The sequence below is a fragment of the Canis lupus genome, chromosome 7 (genome assembly GCF_011100685.1).
Source record: "Canis lupus familiaris isolate Mischka breed German Shepherd chromosome 7, alternate assembly UU_Cfam_GSD_1.0, whole genome shotgun sequence".
Lineage (NCBI taxonomy): Eukaryota > Metazoa > Chordata > Mammalia > Carnivora > Canidae > Canis > Canis lupus.
In genome coordinates this window covers 69881462-69898697 of record NC_049228.1, presented here as the reverse complement: position 1 = coordinate 69898697, position 17236 = coordinate 69881462, and the positions used below count along the sequence as shown (strand labels likewise).

Here is a 17236-nt window from a genome sequence, read left to right as displayed (position 1 = left end):
TAACATTTCAGAGCATGCATAAACACATTAAGAATTGGGAGAGGGGCTTCCATAAAACTATTACTTCATCCAGGTCCGTTAGCAATGTGGCTAATAGACTCCCGTCAGGGGACACATTATTCAAGAAGCTCATACAGTGTGAAGCTGCCCCTCCCTATGCTAAGCAAACTTATCTTTGATCATCAGTTGAACTGGTAAAAGTTCATAATACAAACTGCTACACTGTGACTGACTTTCTTACTTCTTTGTGTAAGAAAATTAGAAGGCTTCATATTCTTTAAGGGAGCAAATAATTTGCCTGGTTTGACCCTGTACCTTTTGGAAGTGTTTGTGAAATTTGGGAGAGCTCATTATAGGATAATACAGTTGCCCCTTGAACAACATGGGTTTGAACTGCATGGGCCCCCTGACAAATATTTTTGGTTAAAAATAATACAGTATAATTAGTATAGATAGTATAGACAATTATATAGTTATCTATAGTTAATAGAGGTAAGTATAGTTAGTTAACTATAGTTAGCATAGATAGTATATACAATTATATAGTTATCTATAGTTAGTATAGATAAATATAGTTAACTATAGTTACCTGTAGTAGTTACTATAGATAATATAGACAAGTATATAGTTATCTATAATCAGCATAGATAAGTATAGTACACTTTCTTTTTGATTTCTTAATATTTTCTTTTCTTTTGGCTTACATGCATAATATGTATTAATCCACTGTTTACATTATTAGTGAGGCTTCTAGTCAACACTTTTCTATTAGTAGTTGAGTCTGGGGGGAAGTCAAAGGTTATATGAAGATTTTTGACTGCACGGGTGGAGGTGGAGTTGGAACCCCTAGTCCCAGCATCATTCAAGGGTCAGCAATATAAACAAACTCCAAGTTTCAGTCCTAGGACTTCTTCTTCCATTTTGAGTCATTTTCATCTATGTTTTGGCTTTACATACCATCTATATGTTGGTGACTGCCAAATGTAGGTGTCTTTCCTGGACCTTTACCCTCTACTCCAAAGTTAGGAATACAACTTAACATCTCCACTTGGATGTCTAGCACGTATCTCAGCATCACTCACTCAAGAGTGAGTCTCAGCTCAGAATCTTCTGATGGTTTTTTAGCCCTTTCAGAATGAAAAACAAAGTCCCTATAGTCACTTGTTGGACTCTACACTGTCTATCCCCCCACCCTGACATCATCTCCTGTACAGCTCCCTGCACCCCACTTCTTGCAGTTTCACTGCCTAGAGTATAATAGGAATGGGCACATCTAGTGTCTTTGCAATGCTCTTCCATTTGGTACACTCTGGATGTGAGCATGAGGTATTCTCATGCTATATGTCACTTTCAGGCTCCGAAGCCATCCCCGATGAAACTGTTTAAAATCACATCACAATTCCCTCTCCTGCTTCATTTTTCTCTGTAGCATTTAGTACATTCTGTTATACCTTACATTTTATTTATTTTTTCTATTTGCTATCTCCTGCAATAGAACATAAGGTTCTATCTAAGGTTATCAGATTAGGGATTTTTTTTTTTTTGTTCATCTCTGTATTTCTTGTGCTGCAGCAGTACCTCACAGTAGGTGCTCAGTAATGATTTGTTGAATGAAAACCACATTGACTGTACACAGACTCACCATCATTACATATCCTCTCAGATGAAGCCCCTACCTATTAGAATGAAATGCCAGAAAATTAGAAATACATTTTATGAAAGGTCTGAGTTAAAAGCACAATAGCTAGGGTAGGGAAATTTTGTAAAGACCTCCTAGATATTAAAACAAAAAATAGGGATCCCTGGGTGGCGCAGCGGTTTGGCGCCTGCCTTTGGCCCAGGGCACGATCCTGGAGACCCGGGATCGAATCCCACGTCAGGCTCCCGGTGCATGGAGCCTGCTTCTCCCTCTGCCTGTGTCTCTGCCTCTCTCTCTCTCTCTGTGACTATCATAAATAAATAAAAATTAAAAAAAAAATAAAATAAAACAAAAAATAAAAGAAGCCACACAAGAAGGCGACCCAATGGCAGAAAATTTGAGTAACAAATTAAGCTAACCTTTACATCCTTTTCTATTTGCTTCTTGGAAAAAATAAGAGTATTTATTTTTACATATGGATTTAGATACCTTGTTCTTAATGGTTCGCTCAAAAGTTGCTGCTGTCTTATAGGTTACCTGGTTCCCTCCAGGGCACAAGATGTCTCTGCCCTTTTATCAGAAGCTCCACCAGCACTATGACAGCAGCTACCGCAACAGGGACCTTCGCACCACCATGAGCCAATACCAGCAGGAGAAGAAAAGTTCTGCCATCTACACCCATGGCTCCACGGCCTACAGCAGCCGCTCCTCAGCTGCGCACCGCCAGGAATCCGAGGCCTTCAGCCTGGCGTCTGCTGCCTCCTACCAGCAGCAGGCCTCCCGGGCCACTGCGTCTACCCATGCATTTGCTGCCAGTCGGAAGACAGCCTCAGCCTATGATTATGGCTACTCCCACGGGTATGTCAAAAACAGTCTTCCAACCTTAGCACAAAGGCACTTTCTCTGAATAACCCTCCTATATCACGTTTTCCTTTCTTTTTAGTCTCACAGCCCTACATTTATATCAAGTGTGGAGCGGGGCGCCTGGGTGGCTGGGTCTGATTCTTGGTTTTCAGCTCAGGTCATGATCTCAGGGTCCTGAGATCAAGCCCTGCATAGGGCTTGGTGCTCAGCTGGGAGTCTGCTTGTCCCTCTTTCTCCGTACCGCCCCCCCCCCCCCCCGCTCCCCACACCCTTTCAAATAAATAAATAAATAAATAAATAAATAAATAAATAAATAAATAAAATATTTGAAAAAAAAAATCTGGTGTTGAGCGAGGCCATGTTTTGGAGAGACCTGGGATTTTGTCTACCTGTTTCCCTTTACCTTTTGAGTTTCACAAAGAGCTTCATAATCACACTGGTGTGTCTCGCCTGCATTGCCAACTGTGATATTGCTAGAAGCTGAGAAATTTTGCCACAGATTGATTTCAACATTCAGTAGCAGCAGAGCCAGAAAATATCAATGCTCACAGTAGGTTTCCTGGCCCTCAAAATGTTTCTACTTAGTTGAGAAGCCAGTATAGAATTTAAAATTCACAGGTCACAGGCACCCAAACTACAGCAGAGATGTGTTCTACTTTTTTGATATCTGAGAGCCAATATTAGAATTCTGAGTATTGTTCAGGCAGGCAGCACATATTTTCTTTAGCTAGAGCATTTTATAAAACCAGACTCCTATCTCAGTCAGCCTAAGATTATCAGGAACAATCCTATATTCTGATAAAAGTAGATTTATCAATCTATTGCAATGAGAGAGACCACACAGCAAAGGAAAAGAGAGTTACTATAGGATTCTAGGATGAGTGGAGTTTACATGCAGGTCTGGTCTGCAAAGCAAACCCAGGGGCCAGTTTCTACTGGAAGCAGTGAAGTTGAGATGAATGGGGATGGTTGTATCCAAAATCCCTTTATGTGGAGCTCAGCACCTGGGTTGGGAACTGAAGTTGCTTCTCTGTGTCAACAGCAACTGGGGTCATCCAAGCAAGAGTACAGTGTCTCATTCTGACTGATAAAGTTTTCAAATAGCAAACTGACTGATAATCTTTGATATTAGAAAAGAACATTTCTCAGAGAGTCTGTAGTCATTCAAAGATGGAGGTTAGCACAACCCTTTTTAGCAGCAGTGTCCCTGGGAGACATGATTCCTGTGAACTTTGCAGTTGGCTTCTGTCTGTTGTTCCAGCCCGATGAATGCTGGGCATATGCTTACTGTCTCAGCCCAAGCCAGTTTTTATTTTCTTGATATCCAGAGTGAAATGTTTCATGGGGATTAAAAAACACTTTGTGAGATTCATGTGATTTTATTAAAAATCTATTTATAGTCCACAGAAGGAATTACTGAACTTGAAAATGTAAACATTTCTGGGATATGTGATAAATAACCACTTGCTGCCTCCAGTCTGCCTCTCCAAAGCATCTGGCATAGATTGCATTTTTTTCCAGTTATAAACACAATATAATTTTAAGTCTTACAGAATTTAAGTCCACAAAATATCTGTTAGGACAACTAGAAAAGTGTTTATTTCTGGGAGTTAAAGAAGTTATTGAGGAAATAGTATAGTGGTTTGTATGAATAGAAGTGAGGATAGTTTCTGAAGGCAGAAATTCCTGAATCCCTTTTGGGTTTAAGCAGCACCTGATCTATGGCTGTTATTTCTTGGGCACCGACAGGGACCTCCTGGGAGCGTCTGCTCTGTTCAGTAACAGAGCCAGAGTCTGCTTGGGTTTACCTGGAATGTGTAATGGCAATGTTATGAAATTCCATTTAAAAGGGAACAGGATCATTTTGCAATCTCATTTTCATGGGATGTTCAGAAGGACTTTGTGTTGGCTGTAAATATGGAAATATTGTTGCTAAGGTGAATTCATTTCTTTTAGCACTTGCTTTAAATGAACTGTCTTCCAAAGGAAAATTTGGGAGGAATTAACACCATGTGTGTGTGACAGCATCATTTTGTTCCGTAGAACATTAAGAGTCTCATTTGGGAAAGCAGCTGTCTTTTAATAGAGGAGGATTACATTTTAAATATCCATTTTCGTGGACTGTCTGTGCTGAGTCTATAGAAGATGTTGTTAATGTAACTGCTTATGTACTTATTTCATTTCTCCAAGGCCATAGGATCTATAGAGTTTTATGAATTTGTATTTTAAAGAGATCTTTACTTCTTCATCTATTGCTAAATTTTATGTTAAATTATTTTAAGGTTAAACAAAATCTCCTTTTAACCACATGTATAATAGCCAGATTTATTTATAATTGGAAATATATATTAAACATTAGTAATTAAACCTTTGAGCATTTTTATATTTTATTCAGAAAACATTTGCTCTGTGTTATCTTTGGAAGACTTAGCCATTTCAGCTTTAAAAAGCTTCACATAGTAAAGTTTCTATAGGGAATGGAACTGTAATAATTTTTCTTTCTTTTTTTTGTAATCATTTTTCTATACTCAACATCATATTCTTTCCTTTGGTGTCTGTATTTATGTATGTGTGTAGGTAGCTATTCATTAATGGCTTAAGGTTGGAACAACTCAAACTTCTTGGTAGAAACATGTTGACCTAGAAGTATTGACCTAGAAATAAGAGAGGGAAGAAAACACCAATATTTTTTCCTTTGTGAAGGAAAGGAAAAGAACGTAAATGTAAATTGTAAATGTAAAGGAAAAGAAAGCTGACCTAATCCTGAGGTTATTTTAGCTTTTCTTTTTTTAGACCTAGAGCTAACAGGTGCAGCTAATGTTCTTTGAACATTTCAAAATTTTCATAATTCCTTTAGGTTGTAGTTTTACTCTCTCAAAATGGAATAACTTTTCCCTGCTAAATAAAATAACTCTCTTGGACTGTGAAAACTGTTGATTAAAACTCCTATGTTTAGAAATGCAATTCTGTGGAATGTATGTAAACACTGGGCTTGACCTATTTTTAGCCTCTGCTTTGTAGTTAGATGTCCAGTGGTAAAGTGGAAACTATGGAGATTTATATGTGCTTAGGACTTGGCTGACCTCAGTAAGTCTGAAGAACAATGACCCGTTCAGGCCAATGTGGTTATAAGCACAGATCAGTTACCAATTGAATTCTGAGCCAAGGGTTATAAAATAAATCCTGGAAGGCTTATTATAAATGCTTTTATTCTTAGTCACAGTGAAAAAAAAACCCTAAATTAAAGTAATTCAGGAAGACAAAATGGCACAAGATTATTGTTTTATGCTAGTAATCCACAGATACTATCAGAGATTAAAAAAGAAATGGTACTCATAACTACCAGTAGGCAAGGATTCTTAACCTCTATCTGTGAATGGAGAGTTTTAGGTGATCTGAAATTATGTACAAAATTAGGCCTGGCTGAGAATTTTTGCTGAGAAAGACTATAGCTTTCACCAGATTCTCAGAGAACCCTGTGACTCAACAAACATCAGAACCACTGTGCTAAACATCAGACAACCCAGTATATGGCCCGAGGATCCCCTTCTTAATGCCAATATCATATAAAATTAGGATGAAATAAGGCAGATGTTTACAGGAGTGTGATATTATGGGAGTCATAGTTCCTTCCTTTCTTTTGAGTAAACTGGGTCATACAGTAAGATGGAAGTAATAAATGAAATATTTTGTTAGAGGAATGAATAACTTTCAAAAAAGCAGAGAGACATCACAGCATAGTTCTTGGATTATGGAAGGATTTAGAGTTGTCCCTCAACCCTCTATGGTAATGGTAGATATTTAATTGCTTGATTCTAAACAGATTGAAATTCAACACATATGATGCAGGTCAGCACAGTATCCTCTATACCACTGTATCTTTACAATAACCCTGAGAAGTAGAAATTAACTCCATTTTAAAAATGAGAAAATTGGAGAGCAAATTGATTGAATAACTTTTCTTCCTTGCACTAAGAAGTGGTAAAATGATTTGAACCCCCAAGCCCCCATCCTTTTCGTGGGTAACCAGTGACAGTTATAATTGGCCAACTCCCCTTGACCTCATGGCCACCAGATTTTTCTTAAAGCATCAATATATAGTTTTTCATTATATTTCATTTTATTTGCCCTCCTTCTGGAAAAGCCATTGAGCACCAAAATGACTAGAAGTCAGAGTAGGGAACAATTGATCCTAGGAGCATTCATGAATGCCAAACCTAGAACGTCACAGACGTTTAACTTGTCACTTAGACACAGTGACTCACAAGGGACTGTAGAAGTCACCAGTGTGGAGATGAGAAATCTGAGGTATGAGTGACTTGCCCGAGGCACTTTGCCTACCATTAAATTGTGCCCTTACCTACACTCATGTCACATTGATCAACTCCCCTCGGTTGTTACCCGGATGATAACCTCTTTTCAAACTATTATAGTTTGCAAAGAGCACACTAATGCTCAAAACAATTCCAATTCAGACACGAGATACCAGTGCTAAAAATAAAGACCACTAAACACAGAAACCCTTGTCTTTTATTGGCAGGTCTGATTACAGCAGGGACTGAGGGGGACCTGAAAACTTGCTCCATTTCCCACGCTGGTGTGGTTTCAAAAGATGTTACCAAAGAAATCTACTACCTTGTGGACATTTTTGTGTCTTAACCTCAACTGCTGGTATCAGACTAGTATCCATTTTCTACATACTCATTTCCAGATGTTACAATGCAAAGTGGATAGTCTTTGGGGTCAAAGAGCCCTGTGCTTCCTACAGTTAGGCTTGTGACTTCAGAAACTAGTTCACCTTTCAGTTTCTTCATCTGTGAAATGGGGAAAATGTTCATCCCTCATGTTTCGAAGTCTAAAAGAAATAATGACATAATGGGATGCATGAGTGGCTCAGTGGTTAAGTGTCTGCCTTTGGCTCAGGTCTTGATCCTGGGATCCTGGGATCGAGTCATATCAGGCTCCCTGCAGGGAACCTGCGCCTCTTTCTGCCTATGTCTCTGCCTCTTTCTCTGTGTCTCTCATGAATAAACAAATAAAATCTTAAAAAAAATAAAGAATGACATAAGGTATGGAGAACAGTCATTGAGATTTAGATATTGTTCATTCATTCAATAAATATTTACGGGGTGCTTCCTGTGTGCTAAGCACTGCTCTAGGTGCTTGGGATAAATCACTGAACAAAACTGACAAAGATTTCCTGCCTTCATAGAATACATATTCTAGCATAGAGAGACAGGCCATAGACAATATAGTAAAAAAGATTCAATTTTATGTCATGCTGGAATGTAATAGATGTTATGGAAGCAATAAAAAAATAGAGTAGGCTAAGAGGGATCAGGTATGTGGAGCAGGAGAGCAAGTTGGAATTTTAAATAGGGTAGTCAGGCCTCTTTAAGAAGGTGTTATCTGAGCTGAGACATGAAGTAACAGAGGGAGTTATCTGGTGGAATAGTGCACCAGGGCATCAGGAATAGCCACTGCAAGGCCTTTTAGCAAGGAACAGCATCAAAGCCACTGAGGGAATGGAGGAGTGAGGGAAAGAGTAGGTGAAGATACCAGAAAAGTAATGATAGGGCAAGGCTAACCATATAGGGGCTTGTAGGCCATTGTAAGAATTTTTTATTCTGAGTTCCAGAGAGGAAGTTGTGACAAAGTTTTGAGCAGAGAAATGACATGAGCTGATGTAAGTTGTAATAGGATCACTGGGGCTGCTGTGTGGAGAACAGACTGGTGCACAAGCAGAAGCAGGTTACCCAGGTAGGAAGCTAATGCTATAGTCCAGGCAGGAGTAGATGGGCAGGCAGAAAGGATATGGTGAGCATATTTCTGGATCTGTTAATTACTACTAATTCTTAATTCTACCAGATTTTTTCGTAGGGTTTTTCAGCTTCCACAGCCCATAGTTTTGAGGCTGTGAAAAGATCCATGCAGATTTTCTGTATATGGTTTATTTTCTGAGATTCTCTTTTGGTAATGTGATGGTTGTAAAACCATGTGCTTATTCTCCATTCCCCAAGATCTAATAAAGTAGCTTGTCCCACTGTTAGTGCTTTTCATGGTACTTAATAAGAAAAACACCTGAAATAAACATGGTTGTATGGGGATTTGAGTCCACTTGTAGATTTCAAGTAGCTGAATCTGAATTACAAAAAAACTATTGAACCATAGACTGTTATAGGAAATGAAGTTTGCTTAGAAAACTACTGATATATCCAGGTTGTGTATTCTTATCTTTTCTCCCCTAGAAATAGTCTTATACCCTCTTCTCTAAATAAAAGTTAAATTATTATATATAAGGAAAAAGCACCACAGTTTCTGGGTTGCAAAAATCAATACAGCTCTGGGATTTGTCTTTGAGAATTTAAGTATCCAGAAAATGATGAGTAAAATTATTTCCCATATAATCAGAGAAGGTGAGAAGAAAATCTAATGAAAGCAGAAAAGCCAGTTACTTATTTTCATCCTGCAGAAATAGGCAAGTTTATTACCAACTGCTTATTTAAAAGGCAATTATGTTCTAAATCCCAAAGACATACCCTAAGTCCAAGGAGAGAGAGAGTAACTCTCACCATGTGTCCATCTCCTGTCCCTCCTCTCACTGCTATAAACCTGTAGTTTGTTTGCACAGAGAGAGCTAGAAGTATCACTCTTGAATAATACCAGCTTCATGTGATCAGCAGTTTGTAGATATGTGGTACTGTGAAATGGCAAAGCAGGAAGAGACTAAAAGCTCATCTAACTCCAGCCCTTCCTTTCACAGATACTTACACCAAGGCTAGGAAACATGTGGTTCATTTTCTGCTACCTATGCTTTACTCTATTACCCAAAAATATTATTTGCTGGGCTCTTTTGCAAGTTAAATTCAAGTTTAGATGATACAAGATACCTTCAGATCTTCCACAGACAGGTGAACATGAACACCCTGTGAGAAGGAAGGCATATCCTTTAATAGAGTAGGAATAGAAGGGGTCAGCCAATAGTGGAAGAAGGGCAAAGTGGTTACTCCTAGGCTCCAATGTGAAATGTTAGCTCTGTTCCTGGCTGGCTGGGCCATGGGGTGTAACTGAGCTTTCCCACAGAGGTCTCTGAACTCTGGAAGGCCATGGGAGCTGTTGCAAAAGGCTTGACCTTTTCCACAGCAGCTTTTCTAGATGAAGCAAAAGAAAGCAGGAGCACCTCAAGTGAGGAAGGTAACTTCCATGCCACCACAGTAACCATCCTCAATGTAGGGTGTGATGTGAGTTTCTGGGCTGCCTTGTAAACAAGTTAATAAGACTAACTTTTAAAATCCCTGGACAATTTTTAATTCACAGATTTAGTTTATAAGGCATCTCCTGATACTGTCTTCAGTCAGTCATCCTGCAGAATATAATTTCAAGGAAATAAGGAGTAATCCATTTCACTTCTGCTTAAAAATAGGCCATAATCTAGATTAATTTCTAAAATAGAAATGGATAAAAACTGAAGGGTATATGTACATAAGAACCACAAAAGATTTAAATCTCTCAGTGTTTTACTCACCTGCCTTTTCTAGAACACGTGACTGTTCTACATTCATGACGAGAAGTGGTTCAGACTTCCATGGTATTTGCTTGTGGATCATGGCTATACGTTAGCTGTGGAAAGTTACTAAGAAGAAGATAAAATGTTCCTTACTGGTAGAAATTTAAATTGTGGGAAAAATAAAGCAATAAATGGAATAAAAGATTGTGATTATATTCCTATCTAAGTAACTAAAGATTTTTTAGAAACTAAAAATGAGGGGCACCTGGGTGGCTCAGTGGTTGAACGTCTGCCTTTGGCTCAGGTTGTGATCCCGGGGTCCTGGGATGGAGTTCAGGACCAGGGATAGAGGATTTTTAAAATAAAAATCTTAAAAAATAAACTAAAAATGAGATAGTTCTATGGCTGAGAGTGAAATGGAGAGGAGGAAAAAGGATAAGTGTAAGGCAAATAATGCAAAAACAAACAAACCAAAAAACCCAAGGATGATCATTTATTATGACACTACATGTCAGTAAATTTCAAGAGTGATGTTGATCAAACTAAATCCATGTTTATATCTTATAAAAAGCTTTTTCTGCAAAGTATATTAGCAAAAAAGGAAGGACTCAGAGCCTCTTACTTATCTACTAACTTTCATGTTTTTCTGAAACCTTCATAAATGTTGAGATTGGGAAAAGAGAACTGAAAGGTCAGTAGAAAGTGTTGAGCATGACATGATACCCATATCAAAGGAGGATCATAGAACAAAGCTGCTCTAAATCAAAAGTAGATCCGAAACAACCTTTTCATAAAACCCCAAAGAAAGTATTGTCTTTCAAGTTTTGCAAGAAGAAGAAATGTGGCTGATGGAAAAGTAGAAATGAAAAAAGGACTGCAAACTTCAAGCTTGTTTCTCACCCTCCAAGGGGTCCTTAAGATGAAAGAGATGGAGCTTCAGATGTGAGAAGCCCCAGGAGTGGTTGACTAGATGAGCAAAGACAGACAAAAAGGATGGTTTTCTAGAAGCTGACCCATAGTTCACTAAAATCACTGTTCTTTCCTTTCTTCTGGTACATAGCTGGGCATTTTGTTTATATGTAACAGTACTAGGTTGTAAATACATATAAAGATGCCGTTTTATTTATTTGTTTGTTTATTTATAAAATCTTTTATTTATTTATTCATGAGAAACACAGAAAAGAGAGAGAGAGAGAGGCAGAGACACAGGCAGAGGGAGAAGCAGGCTCCATGCAGGGAGCCGGCTGTGGGACTTGATCCCGGGTCTCCAGGGTCAAACCCTGGGCCAAAGGCAACGCTAAACTGCTGAGCCACCCGGGCTGCGCTATTTATTTTATTTTTAAAAGATTTTATTTATTTATTCATGAGAGACACAGAGAGAGGCAGGCATAGGCGAGGGAGAAGCAGGCTCCCCATGGGGAGCCCAATGCGGGACCTGATCCTAGGATCCCAGGGTCACAACCTGAGCCTAAGGCAAAGACTCAACCACTGAGCTACCCGGGTGCCCTGAAGATGCAGTTTTAAAGGAAAACTGTTGTAATAATAAAAATGAGTTCAGCTCTTTTGTAACCATTCAGTAAAGTCTAATGGCAACACATATGTAAGTCAGCAAAAAAATGGAATTTTTATTTTACGCTTTTGCACCTACCGCTGTCATCCTGGGATGACCTACCCATCTTTCAATGTCCAGCTCTTCCACAAAGGATTCCCTGATAACCTCAAACAGAAATTTTCTCTCAAGCCTGTGAATTCAACTTTTGTTTGCACTAGTGTTTCTGCTTATCTGCCTGCCTTTCTTCTGTCCTGTGCTTTCTTCCTTGATTGACATTACACAACATGTCAGGCCTGGTAGCATTTATTCCCCTATTTAATTGTAAAGTTCTCAGAAAGCAAAGTCTATAATTTATCTTCGTATCTCCCTCCCACCTTAGTCAGACACAGTATTTTGCAGACAGTGGAATCCGAATAGATCTCTTTCTAGAATCTGTTGAATAAATCAAATGGTTAAAGAAAGTTAAAGTACAAACCTGTGAAAATTTCAGTGATACTCTAACGTAACAGTCTGAAAGGCTATTTTTCAGTTAACCTTTCTCCTGCACTTTCTAAAATATCAGCTGGATTGTATGCTAAGCTTATATTTAACTTTATGAGAAACTCTTCAACTATTTTTCCAAAGTGTCTTTACTGTTTTACACTCCCAAAGCAATGTATGAGGATTCCATTTTATCCGCATTAGTTATTTTCTGTCTTACGTATTATAGTCATTCTTCTGAATATGTAGTAGGGTCTCATTATGATTTTAATTTGCACTTAATGACTAATGATATTGACCACCTTTTATATGCTCATTATTTGAACAGGTGAAATACCTGTTCAAATTTTTTGCTTATTTTTAGTTGGATTTTTTCTGCTTATTATTAACAGTTATTTAAATATTTTATATACAAGTCCTTTATTAGATATGTATTTGCAGAGGATCCCTGGGTGGCTCAGCGGTTTGGCGCCTGCCTTTGGCCCAGGGCATGATCCTGGAGTCCTGAGATCGGTCCCGCGTCAGGCTCCCGGCATGGAGCCTGCTTCTCCCTCTGCCTGTGTCTCTGCCTTTCTCTCTATGTCTATGATGAATAAGTAAAAAAAAAAAAGTCTTTAAAAAAAAAAGATATGTATTTGCAAGTATTTTTTATCATTCTTTTCATTTGCTTGACAGTGTCTTTCAAAGGCCAGAACTTTTTAATTTTGATGAACTTCAGTTCATCAATTTTTCTTTGGTGTTATATCTAAGAACTCTTTGGCTAACTTAATATCATAAAGAGTTTCTCTTATCTTCTAAGAGTTTTATAATTTTAGCTTTTACATATAGAAATTTGATCCATTTTTAAATTAAATTATGTGTGTGTTATTGAGTAAAGTTCTAAATTCATGCTTTCACCTATGGATGTACAATTCTTCCAACACCATTTGTTGAAAAGACTTTCTTTCCTCCTTTAATTCCTCAGCACCTTTATCAATAATTAATTGATCATAAATAGGTTTCTCTCAATTCTGTTCCATTGATTTATATGCCTGTCCTTCACTAGTGTCACTGGGATTTAATTACTGTTGCTTAGAAAAAGTTTTGAAATTGGTGAATAGAAGTCTTCAAACTTAGTTCTTCTTTTACAAAAAATTTTTGTCTATGTGTTCCTTCATATTTTTGTGTAAATTTTAAGATCACCTTGCCAAATTCTACAAAGAAAAACATCTACTGGGATTTTGGTAAGAACCATATTGAAACTGTAGAACAATATTGAAAAATGTGCCATCTTAACAATGTCAAGTCTTTTAGTCCATGAACACGGAATATTATTTATTCAGATATTTTTCACCATTATCATAATAATGTTTTGTCATTTTCAAATATAAGTTTTATACTTCTTTGTCAGTTATTCCTAAATATTTTATATTTTTGGTACTATTATAAATGCAGTTGTTGTCTTAATTGTACTTTTGCATTGTTTGTTGTTAGTATATAGAAGTATAATTGATATATGTGTTTTGATTTTGTATCCTGTAACCTTGCTGAACTAATTTATTATATTAGTACTAGTATTTCTTAGGGTTTTCTATATACCAGATTGTATCATCAAACAACTAAAGGTAGACTTTTTCCTTCCAGTTTTGTTTTCTTTTTTTTAAAACAGATTGCCCCAGAAACTCTAATACAGTGTTAAGTAGAAGTGGCAAGAACAAATATCATACCCTTATTCCCAATCTCAGGAGGAGAGCATTTATTTTTTACTATTAAACCTGATATTAGCTATGGATTTTTCATAGATGGCCTTTATCAGATTGAGGAGGTTCCCTTCTCTTCCTGTTTTGTTGAGTTTTTAACATGAAGAAATGCTGAATTTTGTCAAATACTATCATGTATGGAAATGATAATGTGATTTTTGTTCTTTATTCTATTAATATGGTATATTACACTAATTGATTTTCAAATGATAAATCAACCTTGGATTCCTGGGATAAACTCCACTTAGTTTTATATTTTAAATGTTGCTAGATTAAGTTTGCTAATACCGTGTGAAGGATTTCTGCATCTATGTTCATGAGGGATATTGGTCTGTGGTTTTCTTTTATTAATGTCTTTGGCTTTTTTTGTTTTGTTTTGTTTTGTTTTGTTTTGTTTGGCTTTGATATCAGGTAATACTGGCCTTATAGAATAAGTTGGGAAGTCTTCCCTTCTCTGTTTTGGAAGAAATTAGAAAGCAATTGGTTTTAGTTCTTTAAATGTTTGATGGAATTCATCAGTGAAGCCATTTGGGCTTGGGCTTTTAATTGTGCAATTATTTTAAATTACTAATTCAACTTTTTGATTTGTTATTGGTCTGTTCAGAGTTTTAATTTCTTCTCAAACTAGTTTTGGTAACTTGAGTCTTTATAGAAATTTTTCCATTTCATTTAAGTTACTGAATTTCTTGGTATAAATGTATCTACCATATTTATTTGTGAGTCTCTTAATTTTTGTAAATAATGATGTTTCCTCTTTCATTCTTGACTTTGATAATTTGTGTCTCATCTCTTTTTTCATGGTTAGTCTAGTGAAAAGTTTGTCAATTTTCTTCATCTTTTCAATGAACCAACCTTTGTTTCACTGATTTTATTTGTTATTGTTCTTTTTTTTTGTTTCACTGATTTCTTCTCTAGTCTTTATTATATCTCCCTTCTCTTTGTTTCATGTTTAATCTTTTTTCTAATTTCTTACAGTAAAAGCTTAAGTTATTAATTTGAGACTGTTTTTCTTTTCTAAGATACTTAAAACTATAAACTTTCCTCTAAACACTACTCTAGCTGTATCCCATATATTTTGAGATGTTGTTTTTTTTTATTTCTTGCAATTCATAATATCTTCTAATTCCATTGTGATTTCTTTTCTCACCAATGAGTTATTTAGAAATATGTTGTTAGTCTCCTGATACTTGAGGATTTCCTAAATTCCTTTCTGCTATAGTTTCTTATTTAGTTCTTCTGTTGCCAGAGAATATATTTAGTATGTTTTTTTAATTTTAGATTTTATTTATTTATTCATGAGAGACACACACAGAGGGAAAGAGAGGCAGAGACACAGGCAGAGGGAAAGAGAGACAGAGACACAGGCAGAAGGAGAAGCAGGCTCCATGCAGGAGCCTGACGTGGGGCTCCATCCCAGGTCTCCAGGATCACGCCCTGGGCTGAAGGTGGCGCTAAACCGCTGAGCCTCCCTGGCTGCCCCTATTTAGTATGATTTAAATCCATTTAAATTGATTGATATTGTTTTGTGAGGTAGCATATGAACTGTCCTGGAGAGTGTTGAAAAGAATATGTACTTTGTTGCCATTGGGTAAAGTATTCTAGAAAGGTCAGTCAGGTCAAATTGATTCATAGTGTTATTTAAGACACTTGCCTCCTTGTTGATTTTTGTCTAGTTCTATCGAGAGTGGAGTATTCCAAAAGCATAAGATACCTAGGAATAAACCTAACCAAAGAGGTAAAGGATCTATACCCTAAAAACTATAGAACACTTCTGAAAGAAATTGAGGAAGATACAAAGAGATGGAAAAATATTCCATGCTCATGGATTGGCAGAATTAATATTGTGAAAATGTCAATGTTACCCAGGGCAATTTACACGTTTAATGCAATCCCTATCAAAATACCATGGACTTTCTTCAGAGAGTTGGAACAAATTATCTTAAGATTTGTGTGGAATCAAGAACAGACCCCGAATAGCCAGGGGAATTTTAAAAAAGAAAACCATATCTGGGGGCATCACAATGCCAGATTTCAGGTTGTACTACAAAGCTGTGGTCATCAAGACAGTGTGGTACTGGCACAAAAACAGACACATAGATCAATGGAACAGAACAGAGAACCCAGAAGTGGACCCTGAACTTTATGGTCAACTAATATTCGATAAAGGAGGAAAGACTATCCATTGGAAGAAAGACAGTCTCTTCAATAAATGGTGCTGGGAAAATTGGACATCCACATGCAGAAGAATGAAACTAGACCACTCTCTTTCACCATACACAAAGATAAACTCAAAATGGATGAAAGACTAAATGTGAGACAAGACTCCATCAAAATCCTAGAGGAGAACACAGGCAACACCCTTTTTGAACTCGGCCACAGTAACTTCTTGCAAGATACATCCATGAAGGTAAAAGAAACAAAAGCAAAAATGAACTATTGGGACTTCATCAAGATAAGAAGCTTTTGCACAGCAAAGGATACAGTCAACAAAACTAAAAGACAACCTACAGAATGGGAGAAGATATTTGCAAATGATGTATCAGATAAAGGGCTAGTTTCCAAGATCTATAAAGAACTTCTTAAACTCAACACCCAAGAAACAAACAATCCAATCATGAAATGGGCAAAAGACATGAAGAGAAATCTCACAGAGGAAGACATAGACATGGCCAACATGCACATGAGAAAATGCTCTGCATCACTTGCCATCAGGGAAATACAAATCAAAACCACAATGAGGTACCACCTCACACCAGTGAGAATGGGGAAAATTAACAAGGCAGGAAACAACAAATGTTGGAGAGGATGCGGAGAAAAGGGAACCCTCTTACACTGTTGGTGGGAATGTGAACTGGTGCAGCCACTCTGGAAAACTGTGTGGAGATTCCTCAAAGAGTTAAAAATAGACCTGCCCTACGACCCAGCAATTGCACTGCTGGGGATTTACCCCAAAGATTCAGATGCAATGAAACGCCGGGACACCTGTACCCCGATGTTTCTAGCAGCAATGTCCACAATAGCCAAACTGTGGAAGGAGCCTTAGTGTCCATCAAAAGATGAATGGATAAAGAAGATGTGGTTTATGTATACAATGGAATATTACTCAGCCATTAGAAATGACAAATACCCACCATTTGCTTCAACGTGGATGGAACTGGAGGGTATTATGCTGAGTGAAGTAAGTCAATCGGAGAAAGACAGTGTATGTTCTCATTCATTTGGGGAATATAAATAATAGTGAAAGGGAATATAAGAGAAGGGAGAAGAAATGTGTGGGAAATATCAGAAAGGGAGACAGAACATAAAGACTCCTAACTCTGGGAAACGAACTAGGGGTGGTGGAAGGGGAGGAGGGCGGGGATGGGGGGTGAGTGGGTGACGGGCACTGAGGGGGACACTTGACGGGATGAGCACTGGGTGTTATTCTGTATGTTGGTAAATTGAACACCAATAAA

General features: G+C 37.5%; 1 protein-coding gene across 4 annotated transcripts in view; it reads left to right on the top strand.

The window, feature by feature from the left end:
- The window catches only part of MYOM1 (myomesin 1), a 135153-nt gene that overhangs the window by 1756 nt on the left and 116161 nt on the right, over positions 1 to 17236 (top strand). For 3 of the 4 annotated variants that reach the window (XM_038543723.1, XM_038543724.1, XM_038543721.1), the window contains exon 2: positions 2172 to 2497. In XM_038543723.1, the coding sequence (XP_038399651.1) occupies positions 2199 to 2497 (299 nt within the window). In that variant the 5' untranslated portion in view covers positions 2172 to 2198. The remainder of the gene's footprint in view (positions 1 to 2171; positions 2498 to 17236) is intronic. The other variant, XM_038543722.1, reaches the window with a different exon arrangement.